The 16364-nt window shown below is 37.3% G+C and overlaps 2 protein-coding genes and 1 non-coding gene across 3 annotated transcripts in view; 1 reads left to right on the forward strand and 2 right to left on the reverse strand.

Moving 5' to 3' along the window:
• Positions 1-3694: 3694 nt before the first annotated feature.
• LOC148303083 (thioredoxin-related transmembrane protein 1-like) lies at positions 3695-14573 on the reverse strand. The gene is made up of 7 exons (XM_088270508.1): positions 14402-14573; positions 12963-13124; positions 9523-9697; positions 7690-7791; positions 6771-6851; positions 5192-5284; positions 3695-4073 (listed from the first exon to the last, which is right to left on the reverse strand). Exons 1-7 carry the CDS (start codon positions 14551-14553, stop codon positions 3990-3992), a joined length of 849 nt encoding a protein of 282 aa, XP_088126634.1. The 5' UTR covers positions 14554-14573; the 3' UTR covers positions 3695-3989.
• Positions 6278-6350, reverse strand: TRNAC-ACA (transfer RNA cysteine (anticodon ACA)). Its single transcript has one exon. It is a non-coding gene; the product is annotated as a tRNA-Cys (tRNA).
• A 1073-nt stretch (positions 14574-15646) lies between the features above and the next one.
• Positions 15647-16364, forward strand: part of Noc1 (Nucleolar complex protein 1) — a 32707-nt gene continuing 31989 nt past the window's right edge. Inside the window, exon 1 of the mRNA XM_088270507.1 lies at positions 15647-15903. Coding sequence (XP_088126633.1) covers positions 15754-15903 — 150 coding nt within the window. The 5' untranslated portion in view covers positions 15647-15753. The remainder of the gene's footprint in view (positions 15904-16364) is intronic.

A 16364-nucleotide genomic window follows, 5' to 3' on the forward strand; every position in this document is an offset into this window, starting at 1 on the left:
TAGTCGTCACGCTGGAGGGCAGCTTGTTGATCTCCTCGTCATTGTGGATGGCCAACTTCCAACTTCCAAACTAGCAGTTCAAACGGGACTTCACATTTATCCTCTTTTGCCGCTCTTCCGTGATCCGACATGATGGTTTTGTCTTTGAGGTTTTCCGCTTTCGCTTTCATACTAATGGGAGCTGGCGCAATTGAGGTATTTAAGTTTGTAGTTAGATTTCATAAAATTTAACCGTTTAAGCACATGTTCTCAGATTGGTATTGTCTTTGCACATTTTTATTGCAGTCATTTATCCCCGAGAAGTTAGGGGTTTCGGATGAATATTATATAGCATTGGTCTGTATGTTCCCGATAGTTAGCTAAGACAGCGTCGGCATAGATTGTTTCCCATTCCTATATACAGGACCAACCTGCCGATGGTTATGCCTGTAGGAAGAGCTACCGCTATGCTGAACAATATCACGCCGGATATTCATCTGTTCCATGTATCTGAGACGGTTAACTGAAGCGGGATTCTTCTACAACTTTAACAAGAGTCTTTTTACATTATAATTGTTTTTTTTAAATATACGCCTTAAGGGCCTTTGTGCACTACACGGAATATTACCGTCCGGCACTTCAGTTAGCGTGATAAAACTATGGCTTGGATTGGCTTATGCTTTTGCCCATCTTTCTTCAGATCGAATCGGTGCGTGATCACAGTGCGCATAAATTCCATCACGCTAAACTGTCGTATTCACTTTTATCTTTCAAAACTGGACTGCCAGACAGTAAAATTACATGTAGTGCACAAGCTGCCTAAATGTTAGTTTGTTATGTATATGTTAAGTATAATTGAATCAACTTATTACATTTGGATTCGATTGTATCCAAGTCGAAACTTCTCACCCGATATTAGCGTCAATGACTCGCGTTTCCATCTTTGCGGACGATTCCGAGTACGATACGAAACATGGTGACTTTTGTTTGATATTTCGATGTGCGATTTGAACCCAGATGAAGGTCCGATACATTTGATGGCAGTTTTTTTATACAATTACACACAATTTAACGCTAAAAAATGTCTTTAATCCATAAGAATTAATTCTAAATTTACGCCTAACACCCTCAAATTATCAATTGGCATCTAATACAGCTCCGTAATCAATAATATCAACACGTTGTTTGTGGGAAACGCTTAAAAGTGTCTATTATATACTGTCCGTAGAGAGCGGGAGACGCTTATAAGCGTTCTATTTGCTTACTTTTGGTAGAGCGCGAGATGCCAAAAAATCATTGTACAGATGGGAATTGGGTTTGCGGATACTTGTGATTGGTATACGACCCTAATTAGGGTCGCAGTTGATGGAAAAACTGTCCCGACATCATTGTGTTAATTCTACGTTATTGCGTCTTCTTTATTTAACCGGATCCACGCGGCTCCCATAACCGTATGTGTTTTCACAAAACATGCCCCATACGCGGTTGACATAAGCGTATGTGTTTTTACTTTGCTCCATGTTTCCAACCTCAGTTCAACTTGGAGGGATTTTTTCATGGTGTGGAACTTTGGATAAAATAATACGTCAATCCTCAGCCTTATGACATCTGTTGAAATATCTGACTAATAATTTGTAACATCACAAGGATAAATAAAAGAACAGATCCCTGACTTTTCTTGCGGTCAGTAATTAGTCCGCGCCATAATCATGCCCTATATCTGTCTCACTCTCGACGCTACGCATCGCCAGTGGGTAAGAGTGACACACGATGCGTGCTTTGATTTATTTATGTTACGATCTTGTTTGTTTATATTACGATATATTTCAAGAATAATGTGACACAAGTGTATTATAGAGTACCAAAAAGGCACAATGAAACCCATTGAACGTTTGTCTTTAGGGAAATAAATTGTTTCTTAACTAAATACATAAATGATAAAAGTAATCATTTAAAAAACGGCAAAATTCCGCCGCGCACGGCCTTCTCTCAGGAACAAAGTTAACGCGGTTAAAAGGTTAATGGTGCGTAGGGCATTACATGAGAAAATTTCTAGGGTTAAATCAAAATAATTTTCATAAAAAAACAGGTTTAATTATTCTTTTTTCTAAGCGATACTAGATGCCAAATGACATAATTTTATTAATTAATATATATATATTGAACAATAGGCCTCTTGTTCTCAAGTACGATTCCTTAACATATCGCTCACTCCTTTCAAGAACGTCATAAATCAAAAAACTTGATTTTTCAGGAGAACGTTTTTAAAGTTTAAAAATATAACACAACGTTTTAAAAATTAAATATCAAACCACTTATGGAAATTTTACTGTGCAACAGATCTTTTTAGATAAAACCTGAAGGTTTTTTTCTCCGTTTGAAAAATATTTAATAATTGAAAAAATATAACTAAACAAAGCCTTTTCTTCAAAATCGTCCGCCTCCGTAGTGTAATGGTCAGCATGCTTGCCTACCGTTCTGGAGGTCCCGGGTTCGATTCCCAGGGGGGTTATATAAATATAAGTGATTTTTTCACTCTAATATTTATTCAATATTACACTAGACCGGTACCTGAAGTGGAGGGCTGATCACCTTTCCTTTGTGTGTAATCGATCGAGATAACACTGCGTTTATATGAAGCAGTGCCCTATGCACCATTGGGGTGCGGTAAGGGATTTTTATTTTTTTTTCTTCAAAATGCAAAAACAACATGTTCTGCCCTGTAGCGGGTAAATATTAAGTTAAAAAATATGCCTCTTTTGCTGGGATATAGTACATTTTCTGGGCATTCCGAAAACATGCACAATTGAGAATTGACGATTTTTGATTTATGACGTTCTTGAAAGGAGTGAGCGATATTACAACTAATTTTTTTTTTAAATGTCTTCATCTCAACTCAAGTAACACCTTAAAATTAAATATTTTCGAGGTTTAGGCTAGAATGTCGCTTTTCCTTTTACGATTAAAATTAAGTGGGGAGAAAAAACATTATATAGACCTCTTTCCACCCGACTTTTTAGACCTCGAATAAACAATTTCGTCACAACATTTTGAGTGTGTCCAAATACTTCTTCACAAAATCTGGATTATCTCCAATTACAGTTATTTTCACGTTATTTTTTGACATCTCATCAATAGATGTCTCTAGTGAAGTTCTAGTGATTCAAGAACCATGTTTCAAAATTGTTTCATATATATATATATATATATATGAAACTTCCAAGAATTTGAGTAGTGTGGCTGTCAAAAATGGGTAAAATTGGTGAATGTTACACGTGTGTAAAGTGATCACTTAAACCAGCCTATGACGGTCGTCAGCCCCGTAAATGCCCAGACTTTCATGTTCTTCTTCATCTTTGATGAGATGTCAAAAAATAATACGAACAATTTGATTTTGACGAAGAAGAACACAAAAGTGTGGGTATTCACGGGGCTCATGACCTGCCATAGGCCAATTAAGTGATCACTTTACACGCTTGTAACATTCACCATTTTACACCGACACGTGACAATTTACACATTGTATAGACACTGTAAATAGAATAAACATTCGCCATTCGTGGAATGGTGAATTTTGCGCACGTATGTACAGTGATCAGCCTTTGACAGGCCGTAAGCCCCGTGAAAACCCAGACTTCCATATTCTTCTTCACCAATGTTGAGATGTCGAAAAAATGTATTTGTGCACACTAAAAAAGTTGCGAGCTGGATGTGGTTTGGAAAATTTGGAAGGTTCTCGGGGCTGGTGAAAGGTGCCTGTTTAGAAGGTTCGCGGGGCTGGTGAGAGGTGCATATTCGGAAGGTTCTCAGGGCTGGTGAAGGGTGCCGGTTTGAAAGGTTCTCAAGGCTGGTGGGAGGTGCCGGTTTGGAAAGTTCGCGGGGCTGGAGAGAGGTGCCGGTTTGGAAGGTTCTCGAATCTGATGACAGGTGCCAGTTCGGAAGGTTCTCGGGGCTAGTGAGAGGTGCCGGTTTGGAAAGTTCTCGGGGCCGGAGAGAGGTGCCGGTTTGACTTAGTCCGCCTTTCTCGGCTTTCGTTTTGTGACTTTGGGACTCGGAGACTTGTCTTTATCGCCGTCTTCAGACTCCGAGAGTTGCTGGAATGAAAAAACAATCAATTGTAAAACATGAAATCGTTTGAGAACTTCGCGATCGCCTGTGCATATCAACTGTCGGAGAATTTCAAATACGGTCCAATGATATTAGCTAGTCTAAATAGCACAGACAGAAAGTTCCCAATACACAATTTTAGTATTTATCATTATTTTTGTCATCTCAACATAGATGAAGAGGAATATGGAAGTCTTGGCATTTACGGGGCTTACGACCGTCATAGGCTGGTTAGTGATCACTTTACACACCTGTAACATTCTACCCATGATTGACAATCACACTACTCAAATTCTCGGAAGTATATAAGTATATGATCCAATTTTGAAGCATTGTACAAGAATCACTGGAATTTTCACTAGTGACATCTATTGATTAAACCCTGTTAATGCGCAGACATCCATATTCTACTTCATCTATGTTGAGATGTCAAAAAATTATATGAAATAACTCCTATAATTGGAGATAATCCACATTTGTGAACAAGCATTTGGAAACTAACTAACCATCACGCCGCTTCCCCGCAGGGGTAGGCAGAGAGAATAGAGCGCCACACCACTCTGTCCTTGCAAACATTCTTCGCCTCTTCCACGTTCATGCATCTCCTCGTACATACCCGCCGATTGTTACGACTCCTAACCTGACCACTTTCAAGTATTTGGAATACCTGATCGTGCCATGTTTTTCTCGGTCTTCCTCTGCTTCTTTTCCCACTAACATTCGCCTCATAAATTTGTTTTACCGTTCTCTCGTCACTCATTCGTTCCACATGTCCAAACCATCTCAACACACCTTTCTTAATTTTATCGATAACAAGCACCCGCCGTGTAGCATGTTGCGCCATCTTGTTGAAACCACAGCTCTGTCACATCAACGCTATTCAACCGGCCTATGACAGGTCATAAGCCCCTGCAGATTCCCAGACTTCCATTTGCTTCTTCGTGCACGTTGAGATGTACACGTTGGTGTATATAAATCATTGTATACGCATATTGTCAGCCCTGTAAATGCCCAGATTTCCATGTTCTTCTTCGTCTATGTCAAGATGTTGTACATTTAGTCCAGAGATATCTAGAAGAAGTTGAAAGTAATTGATTCGACTCACGGTTGAATCGCTGGATGAGATCCTCTCCTCGTCGCTGTCGTCCGTCATTTCCTCTTCATCCACGAGGTCATCCTTTATAACCTCCGCTACATTCTGAAAAAATACAAGCATTCTGAGTGTGTCCAAATACTTGTTCACAAATCTGGATTACACACGCTTACAAACGAGAGTCTCTTCTTAATAAAAGCTTATTCATCCCACCATAGATGTCTCTAGTGAACTCGCGCATACTGCGCTACGAGTTCGATCAATATATCTAAAAGTTTCAAGAATTTGAGTAGTGTGGTTGTCAATCATGGGTAGTATTGGTGAATGTTACACGTGTGTAAAGTGATCTTTTAAACCAGCCTATGACGGTCGTAAGCCCTGTAAATGCCCAGGCTTCCATATTATTCTCCATCTATGTTGAAATCTCATATATAAAATAGACTATAATGATGGATTATAATATGTAATTATAATCCAGGATTCGGACCTCACATACTAATACATATAAGAGCTTCTGCTCAATAAAAAGCTTCTTTTCATCTCACCAATAGATGTCTCTAGTGAAGTTCTAGTGATTCAAGAACAAGGTTTTTAAATTGGTTCATATATACATATAGAACTTCCGAAAATTTGGGTAGTGTGGTTGTCAATCATGGATAGTATTGGTGAACGTTACACGTGTGTAAAGTGATTTAAACTAGCCTATGATGGTCGTAAGCCCCGTAAATGCCCAGACTTCCATGTTCTTCTTCATCTATGTTGAGATGGCAAATATAAAATAGAACTCGGTCAGGGATCCTAAATGAATGAACTGAAAAAATACTTTATGGTAAGATATTTGTGCTAGTGATTAGTTATATTTTCTCTTTTTTTCCTTGAAACATGCTTCTTACCATATCGCTCACTCCTTACATAAATAAAAGATAAAAACCCTTATTCGGACCCCAATGGTGCATAGGGAACTGCATCGTATAAACGCAGTGTTATCTTGATCGTTAACACATGAAGGAAAGGTGATCAGTCCTCCGCTTCAGGTTACCAGTCCAGGATAATATTGAATAAATATTGAATACAGTGAAAATTCACTTATATTTATTTTACCTCCCCTGGGAATCGAACCCGGGACCTCCAGAATTGTAGCCTAGCGTGCTGACCATTACACTACGGAGGCGGACAGACTCCTTACAACAACGTCAAAAATCAAAAAACTTGATTTTTCAATACAATAAATATCAAGCCACTTATTCAACTTTTCACTGCGCAACAAATCTTTTTAGGTAAAACCTGAAGGTTTTTTCTCCATTTGAAAAATATTTACTATATTTAAAAAATAATTAAACAATACCTTTTCTTCAAAATGGAAAAACAAACTTTCTGCCCTGTAGCGGGTAAATATTAAGTTAAAAATATGCCGCTTTTGCTGGGATATAGTACATTTTCTGAGCATTCCGAAAACATGCACAACTGAAAATTGACGATTTTTGAAATATGACGTTGTTGAAAGGAGTGAGCGATATGTTAAAATAAATTAATAAAAAAAATCATGCGATGATCACACGATGCGTGATCATTGCACACATGCGCGTCTTACCTTTGAAATATTCACGGGTGCGACCTTTTTGCTGGGGTACGACTTCCGCGGGAAGAGGAAATCAATCATACACACGATAATCTGAAAAATACAAGTGATTTAATACAAAAATTATTGGCATACATCACTCGGAGGTTAGGACATAGTTAATGAGTTTCAGTTCCTTGGATCTCAAATCGGAAATGAAGGAACTTGCGAAGGAGAGATTAGACGTCGTATCGCCATCGCCAAAAGTGCCGTGTCTAACTAACTAATTAACTAACTAACCATCACGCCGCTTCCCCGAAGGGGTAGGCAGAGAGAATCGAACGCCAAACCACTTGGTCTTTGCAAACATTCTTTGCCTCTTCTACATTCATGCATCTCCTCATACATACCCGACGATTATTACGACTCCTGACCCGGCCGCTTTCAAGTATTCGACATACCTGATTGTGCCAAGTTTTCCTCGGTCGTCCTCTGCTTCTTTTTCCAACTACATTCGCCTCATAAATTTGTTTAACCGTTCTTTCTTCACTCATACGATCCACATGTCCAAACCATCTCAACACACCTTTCTTAATTTTATCGATAATGCTTATCTCAGCCTTACATTCTTTCCTTATTTCATCATTCGAACATCTATCAAACATCGTTTTGCCACACATTCGTCTGAGTGATCGCATTTCGACTGCATTCAGTCTGCTTTCATCCTTCTTTTGCCAACTCCATGCTTCGCTTCCATACATAAGGATTGGAACCAGAACTCCATTGTGTACTGCCGTGTCTAAACTAAGTGCCGTGTAAGTGCCGTGTCTAAACTAGACAAAATCTGGAAAGACCGGGATTTAAGTAACAACACCAAGATGACGCTTGATTAGAAAAAATGTAACCTTAAAATTTTTCAAAAAAAAATGTTTTATATTGTTTGTATACTCACTAATCCCAGGAATGCTCCAATGATAATGGTGGCGATTGCGAATATCAGGTAGGATCCGTAAGTAGGAAGGCCGTACGTCTCCAGGAGGGTATTGTGGATAGACTGGAATAAAGAAAACAACTCTTTAATATTCGGCTACAATTATTCAATTACATGATTTGGAATCGACGATTCATATATAAGCTTAAATAATAAAAATGAAAATAATATTTTCTGGCGTTTCTTATGTGTGTGATTATAATCAAGGATTCGGATCTCTAACTAACTAACTAACTAACTAATTAACCATCACGCCGCTTCCCGCAGGGGTAGGCAGAGGGAATAGAGCGCCACACCACTCTGTCCTTGCAAACATTCTTCGCCTCTTCCACGTTCATGCATCTCCTCATACATACCCGCCGATTGTTACGACTCCTATTCTGACCACTTTCAAGTATTTGGCATACCTGATCGTGCCATGTTTTTCTCGGTCTTCCTCTGCTTCTTTTCCCACTAACATTTGCCTCATAAATTTGTTTTACCGTTCTTTCCTCACTCATTCGTTCTACATGTCCAAACCATCTCAACACACCTTTCTTAATTTTATCGATAATGCTTATCTCAGCTTTGCACTCCTTCCTTATTTCACTATTCGCACATCTATCATACATCGTTTTGTCGCACATTTTTCTGAGAGATCGCATTTTGACTGCATTCAGTCTACTTTCATCCTTCTTTTGCCAACTCCATGTTTCACTTCCATACATTAGAGTTGGAACCAGGACTCCGTTGTGCACTGCCAGTTTAGCTTCCACTGACCTCACATACTAATAAAAGAGTTTCTGCTCAATAAAAAGCTTCTATTCATCTCACCAATAGATGTCTCTAGTGAAGTTCTAGTGATTCAAGAACAAGGTTTCAAAATTCGTTCATATATTTATAACTTCCAAGAATTTGAGTAGTGTGGTTGTCAATAATGGGTAGAATTAGTGAATGTTACATGTGTGTAAAGTGATCACTTAAACCAGCCTATGACGGTCGTCAGCCCCGTAAATGCCCAGACTTTCATATTCTTCTTCATCTTTGAAGAGATGACAAAAAATAATATGATTCATACATTATGCAAAAGCGGCGTATTTTTGACTTAATATTTGCCCGCTACATGGCAGAAAGTGTTGTTTTTGCATTTTGAGGAAAGGTTTGTTTAATTGAGAAAAAAACCTTCAGGTTTTACCTAAAAAGATCTGTTGCACAGTAAAAAGTTCAATAATTATAATATTTACTCAATAATGTGTTTTTTGTTAATAAAATACAATTAAGTAGACTCAAAAATGTGTTTGATTTAAAATTAATACGTAAATTAAAATGGAGTCCTACAAATTAAACGCCAAATCAATAAATAAAAGTAAATAAAAATATAAACTTTATGTACCCCGCCAACTCCTTTCATCCTATGAGTATATAAGCTGGTTTATTAATATGTGTAATCCTAGTGCATGTTTAATCTCAGCTCGTAACGCATGTTTATGCTGAAACATTTAGTGCATGTTGGTCTTCGGGTTGACCAAAAATCGCATGTGTTAAACATTTTGTGTAGTTTTAAGTGTGTAAATGGTACTATGGTGGTGAAGGGTAGTATTGTTTACATGCTGTAGTAGTGATTGTCCTGACGAAGAGACGGGTACGTCTCCAAACCGGTAGACATAAAAATATCGGTGAGTGGTTATATACTAATATTATTAACATTTTTGTAAAAAAAAAAATAAGTAAAAATGACTAACCACAAAGTAAATGCTTTAAATATTAAAAATATGAGAATTTAAAAAAAAAAAAATGGCATAGGTAGTCTCTCACCCGCAGCAGCTGGGACATCTTGAAGAGGTAGGACAGCAGGGCCATGTGCGCCTTCACGGGGTCCCGGTACCACGGCAGCGGGGGCACGGCCTTCCACTTGCTGCCCGCCACGAAGCTCTTCAGCGACTGCACGTCCTTGGGGCCCGTGTACTGCCGCAGCTGCCCGTTCATCACGCTGCCGACACACGCAACTTGCCATGAGTCATGAGTGATGTGGTGCTACAGAACTACGCGGTGTCGAGTTTCTAGGTCTTACTGAGTAAAGTAGCCAGATGGATAGTGCCGCATTTGGGGATTCGTCGGTCGGAATGTGTAGGGAACAACGATGTATCAAGCGGGGTTGGGGAATCTAGATGCTTACTGAATTAAGTAGCGCAACAGCTAGCCAAATGGAGAGGTCATAATATAAGGACTACGTGGTAACACCGTCGAGTTGCCGCGCTGACGCAAGCTGTACGGAAGCGTTTCGATACGAACTAAACTAAAGATTTCCAAGCGACCCGACTCTATAGCGAGAGAGCTAAAAAGCTGCGGAATATCTAATTTAACATACTAAAGACGGGAGGAATATCTAATTTAACATACTCAACCTTTAACTGTCCCGTTCCGAAGGGGGTATCAATTTCTTTACTAGCGCTCCACAGTTTAATTATCGGTGGTACATCGCCAAGTTTGCACGTGTGTGTGTTGTGTTCCCAATACCCAAACGTTATTTGGCAAATACAGAGTGTTTTTTCTCGTTGCTAAGAAAAATTATAAATTATTCAAATTATCTATTAACATTTCTTGGTGCATCGCATTTTTACATTTATTTTATAAAAATCTGCCTTTTTACACTGTAATTAAATTGTCATAATTTTAATATTTATAAACTTTACCCTAACAATGAGTGGAAAACAATTGACAGATGATATGATTGAGCAACTTCTGAACGATACGGACACTGATGTATCTTTAAGTGATGATGAAAGCGATTTAGGGTTAGAAAATAAAGATGATGTTTCCGACACAGATAACTATATAATCGAAGAACTTTCAGCGTGGAGTCCGTAGATATAGAAGACAACTGTAGAAATGAAGAAGAAAATTTGTTCACTTCCAAATCAGGCTACAGATGGACAGATATTCCTCCACCTTCTTCAAAAACCCATTCCCACAACATAATAAGATCAACATCTGGTATAGCTGGACCACTAGCAGCTGCAAAGAGTATGAAAGAAATGTTTTTTTCTTTTATTACTCCTACCATGATGACTGAGATAATACGTTGTACCAACAAATATTGTGAAGAACGAGGTATTACGGGAAACGCAATAACAGAAAGCGAAATACAAGCTTTTATGGGATTTTTATTAGCATCTGGCAAAAATAGAGGTAGAAAACAACACATTAGTGAGCTTTGGAAAACCAACAGAGTATTTAAACAGTTCTTTTATGCAGCGGCAATGCCTCGTGACCGGTTCCAGTTTATTTATAGCAAAATTCGGTTTGATAACAAAGCTACGAGAAATGAAAGGATGGCTCTGTCTGGCCATAAACATGAGGCAATAAAATTATTTTTTGAACAGTCTGTGGAAAATTGCACGATAAATTATTCACCTGGATCCCACTTATCAATAGATGAGCGCCTAGCTGTCTTTAGGGGAAATTGCCCATTTAAGGTGTATATAAAAAGTAAGCCAGGGAGGTATGGAATAAAAATATGGGTGGCGGCAGAAGCCGATAGTGGATATATTTGTAATGCACAGATTTACACGGGCAAAATTAACGATGTACGGGAGGTGAATCAAGGTCATAGAGTTGTGATGGAGATGGCCACACCGTATTTTGGCAGTGGACGAGGAATTACAGTCGACAATTTTTTCACATCTGTGGCCTTAGCACAATCATTGATGGCGGAAGGACTTTCTCTCACGGGGACAATGAGAAGCAACAAAAGAGAAATACCTGTAGCATTTCAGAAATCTCCTTCACGAGAGTTATTTTCCTCACTGTTTGGGTTTTCGAATAATATGACCCTGGTATCGTATGTTCCTAAAATTAAAACTGCTGTAAATCTTCTAACGACAGAGTTTTATAACAAAAGCGTCGACGTTGGATATAAGAAAAAATCGGAAATAATTTTGCATTACAACAAAACTAAAGGTGGAGTTGATTTGGGAGATAAAATGACGAGAGAATATTCATGCGCCCGGTCTACAAGGAGATGGCCACTTAGAATTTTTTTTGAAATCCTTGATATGGCGGCATTGAATTCTTATTTTCTTTGGCTTAAAAAAAATCCAGAATGGAAACAAAATGACAGAAGTAAGAGAAGAAAATTTATTCAACAATTGGCCATGGAGCTCGTGACAGATAACGCAAGAAAACGAAGCAGATTAAAATCAAATGATAAGCTCCATCAAAAGGCATTTAGCTTATTTGCAGATGAAATGGGGGAAGAATTCCCCTTAGATAAACCATGTACTTCAGCTTTCAATCCACCTACACAACGAGGTCGCTGTAATTTCTGCCCCCGCAAATCTGACAAAAAAAAACAAAATAAAGTGTGTTGTTTGTGACGAATTTATATGTTTAATACATAAACACGAGGTAAAAAAGTTTTACTGTCCAAACTGTTCATTCAACGTTATGTGATTTTTTATATTGTTTTTTAATGTCTGAATTTTGTAAACATTCTTTGTTTTCTTCCCATAATATAATGACAAATTATAAGCACGCTGTGTAGTATGCTTCACTCTCTCTCCTCACCCCCCCCCCCGCACGCATCGTTCCGGCCAACATCCGGCCGAAGCGCTCCAGTGATGATTGAACTTCGGTTGGAATTGGATGCAATTACCGCAGAGAACTTCTTCGCAACTATGTTTTTTCGAAAATTATTATGTTTATTGCAGAAAAATCAAATTATTATGGATAAAATAGAATAACAATAGTATGATAAACATTTTGGCATAAGTAGAATTTGTAAAAAAACTGTATTTATAGCATTTTACTTGGGGTATTGCCAGTACCCCCTTCGGAACCTACGGATTATTTTTTTTTCCTCCGGACCGGAAAGGTTAAAGGATTGTATTAGACTCGTGAAGTGTTTATAACAGCCGATACAATCAATATTTTCATTCATTATTTTCTTTTGCAAAATTCGCCTTTGAAAAAAATGTTATTTTCGTAAGTTGGCAATGAATGACGTCGCAGAAACAATGGAGTTATTTTAATATTGGTAGCATTGCTAAATTATTGGCGGCTCTATTTGTTGATGTCTATGGTATTGATCTTCATTTGGTCGTTTCCGTCTTCCTCATCATAAGTGTTCCAGTACCATTAGTCGCTACAGGAGATTTATAGCATCATGCTTCCAGTTTGGGCAAGTTATGTGGATTGCATGAACCCACGAAGAAGATGAGAAAGGCTCTCGTGAGGGGAGCGGTCGGAGTACTCACTGGTAGATGGTGGGCAGCGCGGTGACGAGGAAGCGGCCGGAGAGGCCCGGGGAGGTGGTGACGTCCACCTCGCCCACGTGGATGCCGAGCGCGCGCGCCTCGTTGGCCAGCGCCTGCCAGGTCGGGCGCAGCGATGAGCACGCCGGGCACCAGGGAGCCATGCTGGAACCAGACACACACATTAGGGACACCACAACATTCTTCATTTCAATTTGTTTTTTAATCTTTCCCGTATTTATCAGATTCTCTCGGATTCTATCAGATTCTCTTAGATTTCCCATATTGATCAGATTTTCTCAGATTTCCCGTATTGATCAGATTCTCTCAGATTTCCCGAATTGATCAGATTCTCTCAGATTTCCCGAATTGATCAGATTCTCTCAGATTTCCCGTATTGATCAGATTCTCTCAGATTTCCCGAATTGATCAGATTCTCTCAGATTTCCCGTATTGATCAGATTCTCTCAGATTTCCCGAATTGATCAGATTCTCTCAGATTTCCCGTATTGATCAGATTCTCTCAGATTTCCCGAATTGATCAGATTCTCTCAGATTTCCCGTATTGATCAGATTCTCTCAGATTTCCCGAATTGATCAGATTCTCTCAGATTTCCCGTATTGATCAGATTCTCTCAGAGAAAACTCAGATTAAATTTACAGAACTTTCCTCAAAATAAGGCAATATTTGTCAAATATTTTACATTTTCTAAAGTTGGGTGAGTCATTTTTACTTTATTTTTATCATATTTTTCATTTTTATATTGTACGTCATTTTTTATTTTATTAATATTTGTGTTTTATATTGATTAACAGAAAAAAAAAACAGACAAAAAACACCCAATATAAATGATATGCGTTTGGTTTGAAAAAATCATTAAAATTCAACAGGTGGGCTGATTCTGTAAATATTAGGTCGTGTTATTAATTCTGGTTAAATAAACCATGTAAATATTAAAAGAATGGAACGATTATAAAACTTTTTTTTGAATAATTACCTACTATCAATATTATTGCCGGCAAAACTTGACGCGACCGAAAAATATGGGAAACACACGGAAAAAAATATCGCATAAATATTATATTAATGAATATGTATGATTAATATAACCATAATTTGAATAAAATAGAAAGGATTGTGGGTTTTTTTTGTAGCGTAAAAATAATAGAGGCGACCTTGTTCAGGAGTTAATGAACTTGAAAAAAGTACCTCCATAACACTCAAAACTTTGTCGGCATCAGGAACTGTCAAAATCATTTTGTAAAAATCGATGATAATAAAATATGCTACACTTTCGAAGGGTATATTTAACGAAAAGCACATGTATTTGCATCTAATTAAAAAGTCCTGCTGGATTTTTCACGCCTGGTTTAGTTTAATACGCCAACTCACTGGCGGAAAACAGCGGTAACCGCACATGAAATAATGTTTGTGTACTTACAATTCGACCATCCATTCGCCGGTCAGCATTTTCGACCAGTTGTCCTCGTTGAGGTCTGTGATGGCAACGGACGCGCCATCAGTAAATTTCGGAGAAAATATCGCTAAAATAAGAAAAATTGAACAAAAAGGATTTTTTCGTAGCGACTCCATGATGACCGTATTACGATGTTGCCAGAACTTGAAAAGCTGTAAAATTTCTCGGAAAAGTGCTGCCACTCTAAATATAAAAAAATAGCACTTACCTACTTTTCTACAAATTCAGTTTTCTTATAGTAGTGGTATGGCTGAAATAAATAGAATCCACGTGGGAAAACTGAGCATTATTATTTAATTTTAAAAAACCATTATGTAAATGTTATTAATTTTTGTTGTAAAAGGGAATATTCAGTTTATTGGAACATATTTCTTTACTTGGACATCATCCTTGACAGTTTTTTTTTATTTATTGCCTTAGTTTCGAAATATAATTTGTATTACAATAGTTTTTCCCCACAAATTGATACATTTTATTCTCTTATTTGATTCACAACCAAAAATCTTTATGTTGAAACCAACAAACTATTTTTAACCACCACCGCAGTTGTTTTTAGTTCCTTTACAAAAAAAAATCCGATCGATACCTATAAACACTTAATCTGTCTGGGAGTTAGTTTCTGCAGGAGTACATTTTTTTTATTTAAATAACTTTTTGTAATTTTATTTCATAGTCAATGATAAAAGCAATATATTTTCTTCAATAAAAAATATTTACACCAGTAAACAAAAATTTATATGAAAAATAATCATGTTTTATTCCATGGGTTTTCTTCGACAGCGTCAGTACTACAATACTACATAAATTTAGTTTTAAGTAAAATGTCGGTTCTAAAACAACAAAAAATTAAGTGTTTAAATACATACAACCACAGATGGCAGTGCAAGTGCCATTGTAGAAATCACCCGTACTCATTTGAAAAAAGTTTTCTTTGGGCGACTATGTACGGCCATCCCCGCAGAAAGGTTAATTTGGGATTGGATGTGCGCAAATGAGATGTTTATATTGAAAATGCAAAATGCCTAGCTTCGGCAGTTTGTTTCCGGAAATGATTTGTCAATAAAATGTACGTAAACCTTATAAAATAGGTCTGATTTAATATATTTTATTTTGAGTGATCACCGGAGGATTTTTGAATGAAACTTGACGTCTGTTTTATCTATGGTTTGAAAATATTATCGACATCATCTATGACTTTATCTGTCAACTGTCTATTTTGATATATTCGCACGTGGGGACATGGATAATGTGGATTATCAAACATAACCGAACTTAAATGTTGTGTATTTATTCAGTATTTTATTAAATTAACAAAAATGAAGCATATAAAATTCGAAGAAAACATCACCGCTGACGAATCTTATAAAAGAGATAATATAATAAAGAGATTGCCCGCACAAAAACCGGTGGATGATGATAATGATGAAAATTACGACCTTCCAGAAGCTAAGAAATGGCACCAAGATGTAAGTACACGATAAAATCAATTAATTCTCAAACATAATAAAAAATAATATTATATTTTGAACAGTAAAATTAAATCAAGACGTCTTTTATTTTTTTAGCTTACCTGATATTTCGAGTTTTTAGTTTTAGCTACCTAACCTTTCCTTTGCGGTGATGTGTAACTAGTACACATTGCTTGTAGTAACTTTAATATCTCCATAAACATTTATGATAAATAAATAATAAGTTCAGATTTTAGGTATTCCACCACGCATTGAATGAAAAAAAATATGTAACTATTACCTCTTTTCGGGCACATTATAAAGATATTTTGTGAGAATTTGATTTTTTTTTACCAAACAATCAAACATGTGCCAATGAGTGACTTAGATATCGTAGTCATACAGGAGAAAGTGACCAAGTGCATTTTTTACAAAAACATGATGATTGACTGTTTGATATCTTACTAGCTTGATTATCC

This window comes from Brachycentrus maculatus, unplaced genomic scaffold (assembly GCF_059751285.1).
Source record: "Brachycentrus maculatus isolate JH-2025_06_01 unplaced genomic scaffold, ASM5975128v1 h1tg000387l, whole genome shotgun sequence".
Classification (NCBI taxonomy): domain Eukaryota; kingdom Metazoa; phylum Arthropoda; class Insecta; order Trichoptera; family Brachycentridae; genus Brachycentrus; species Brachycentrus maculatus.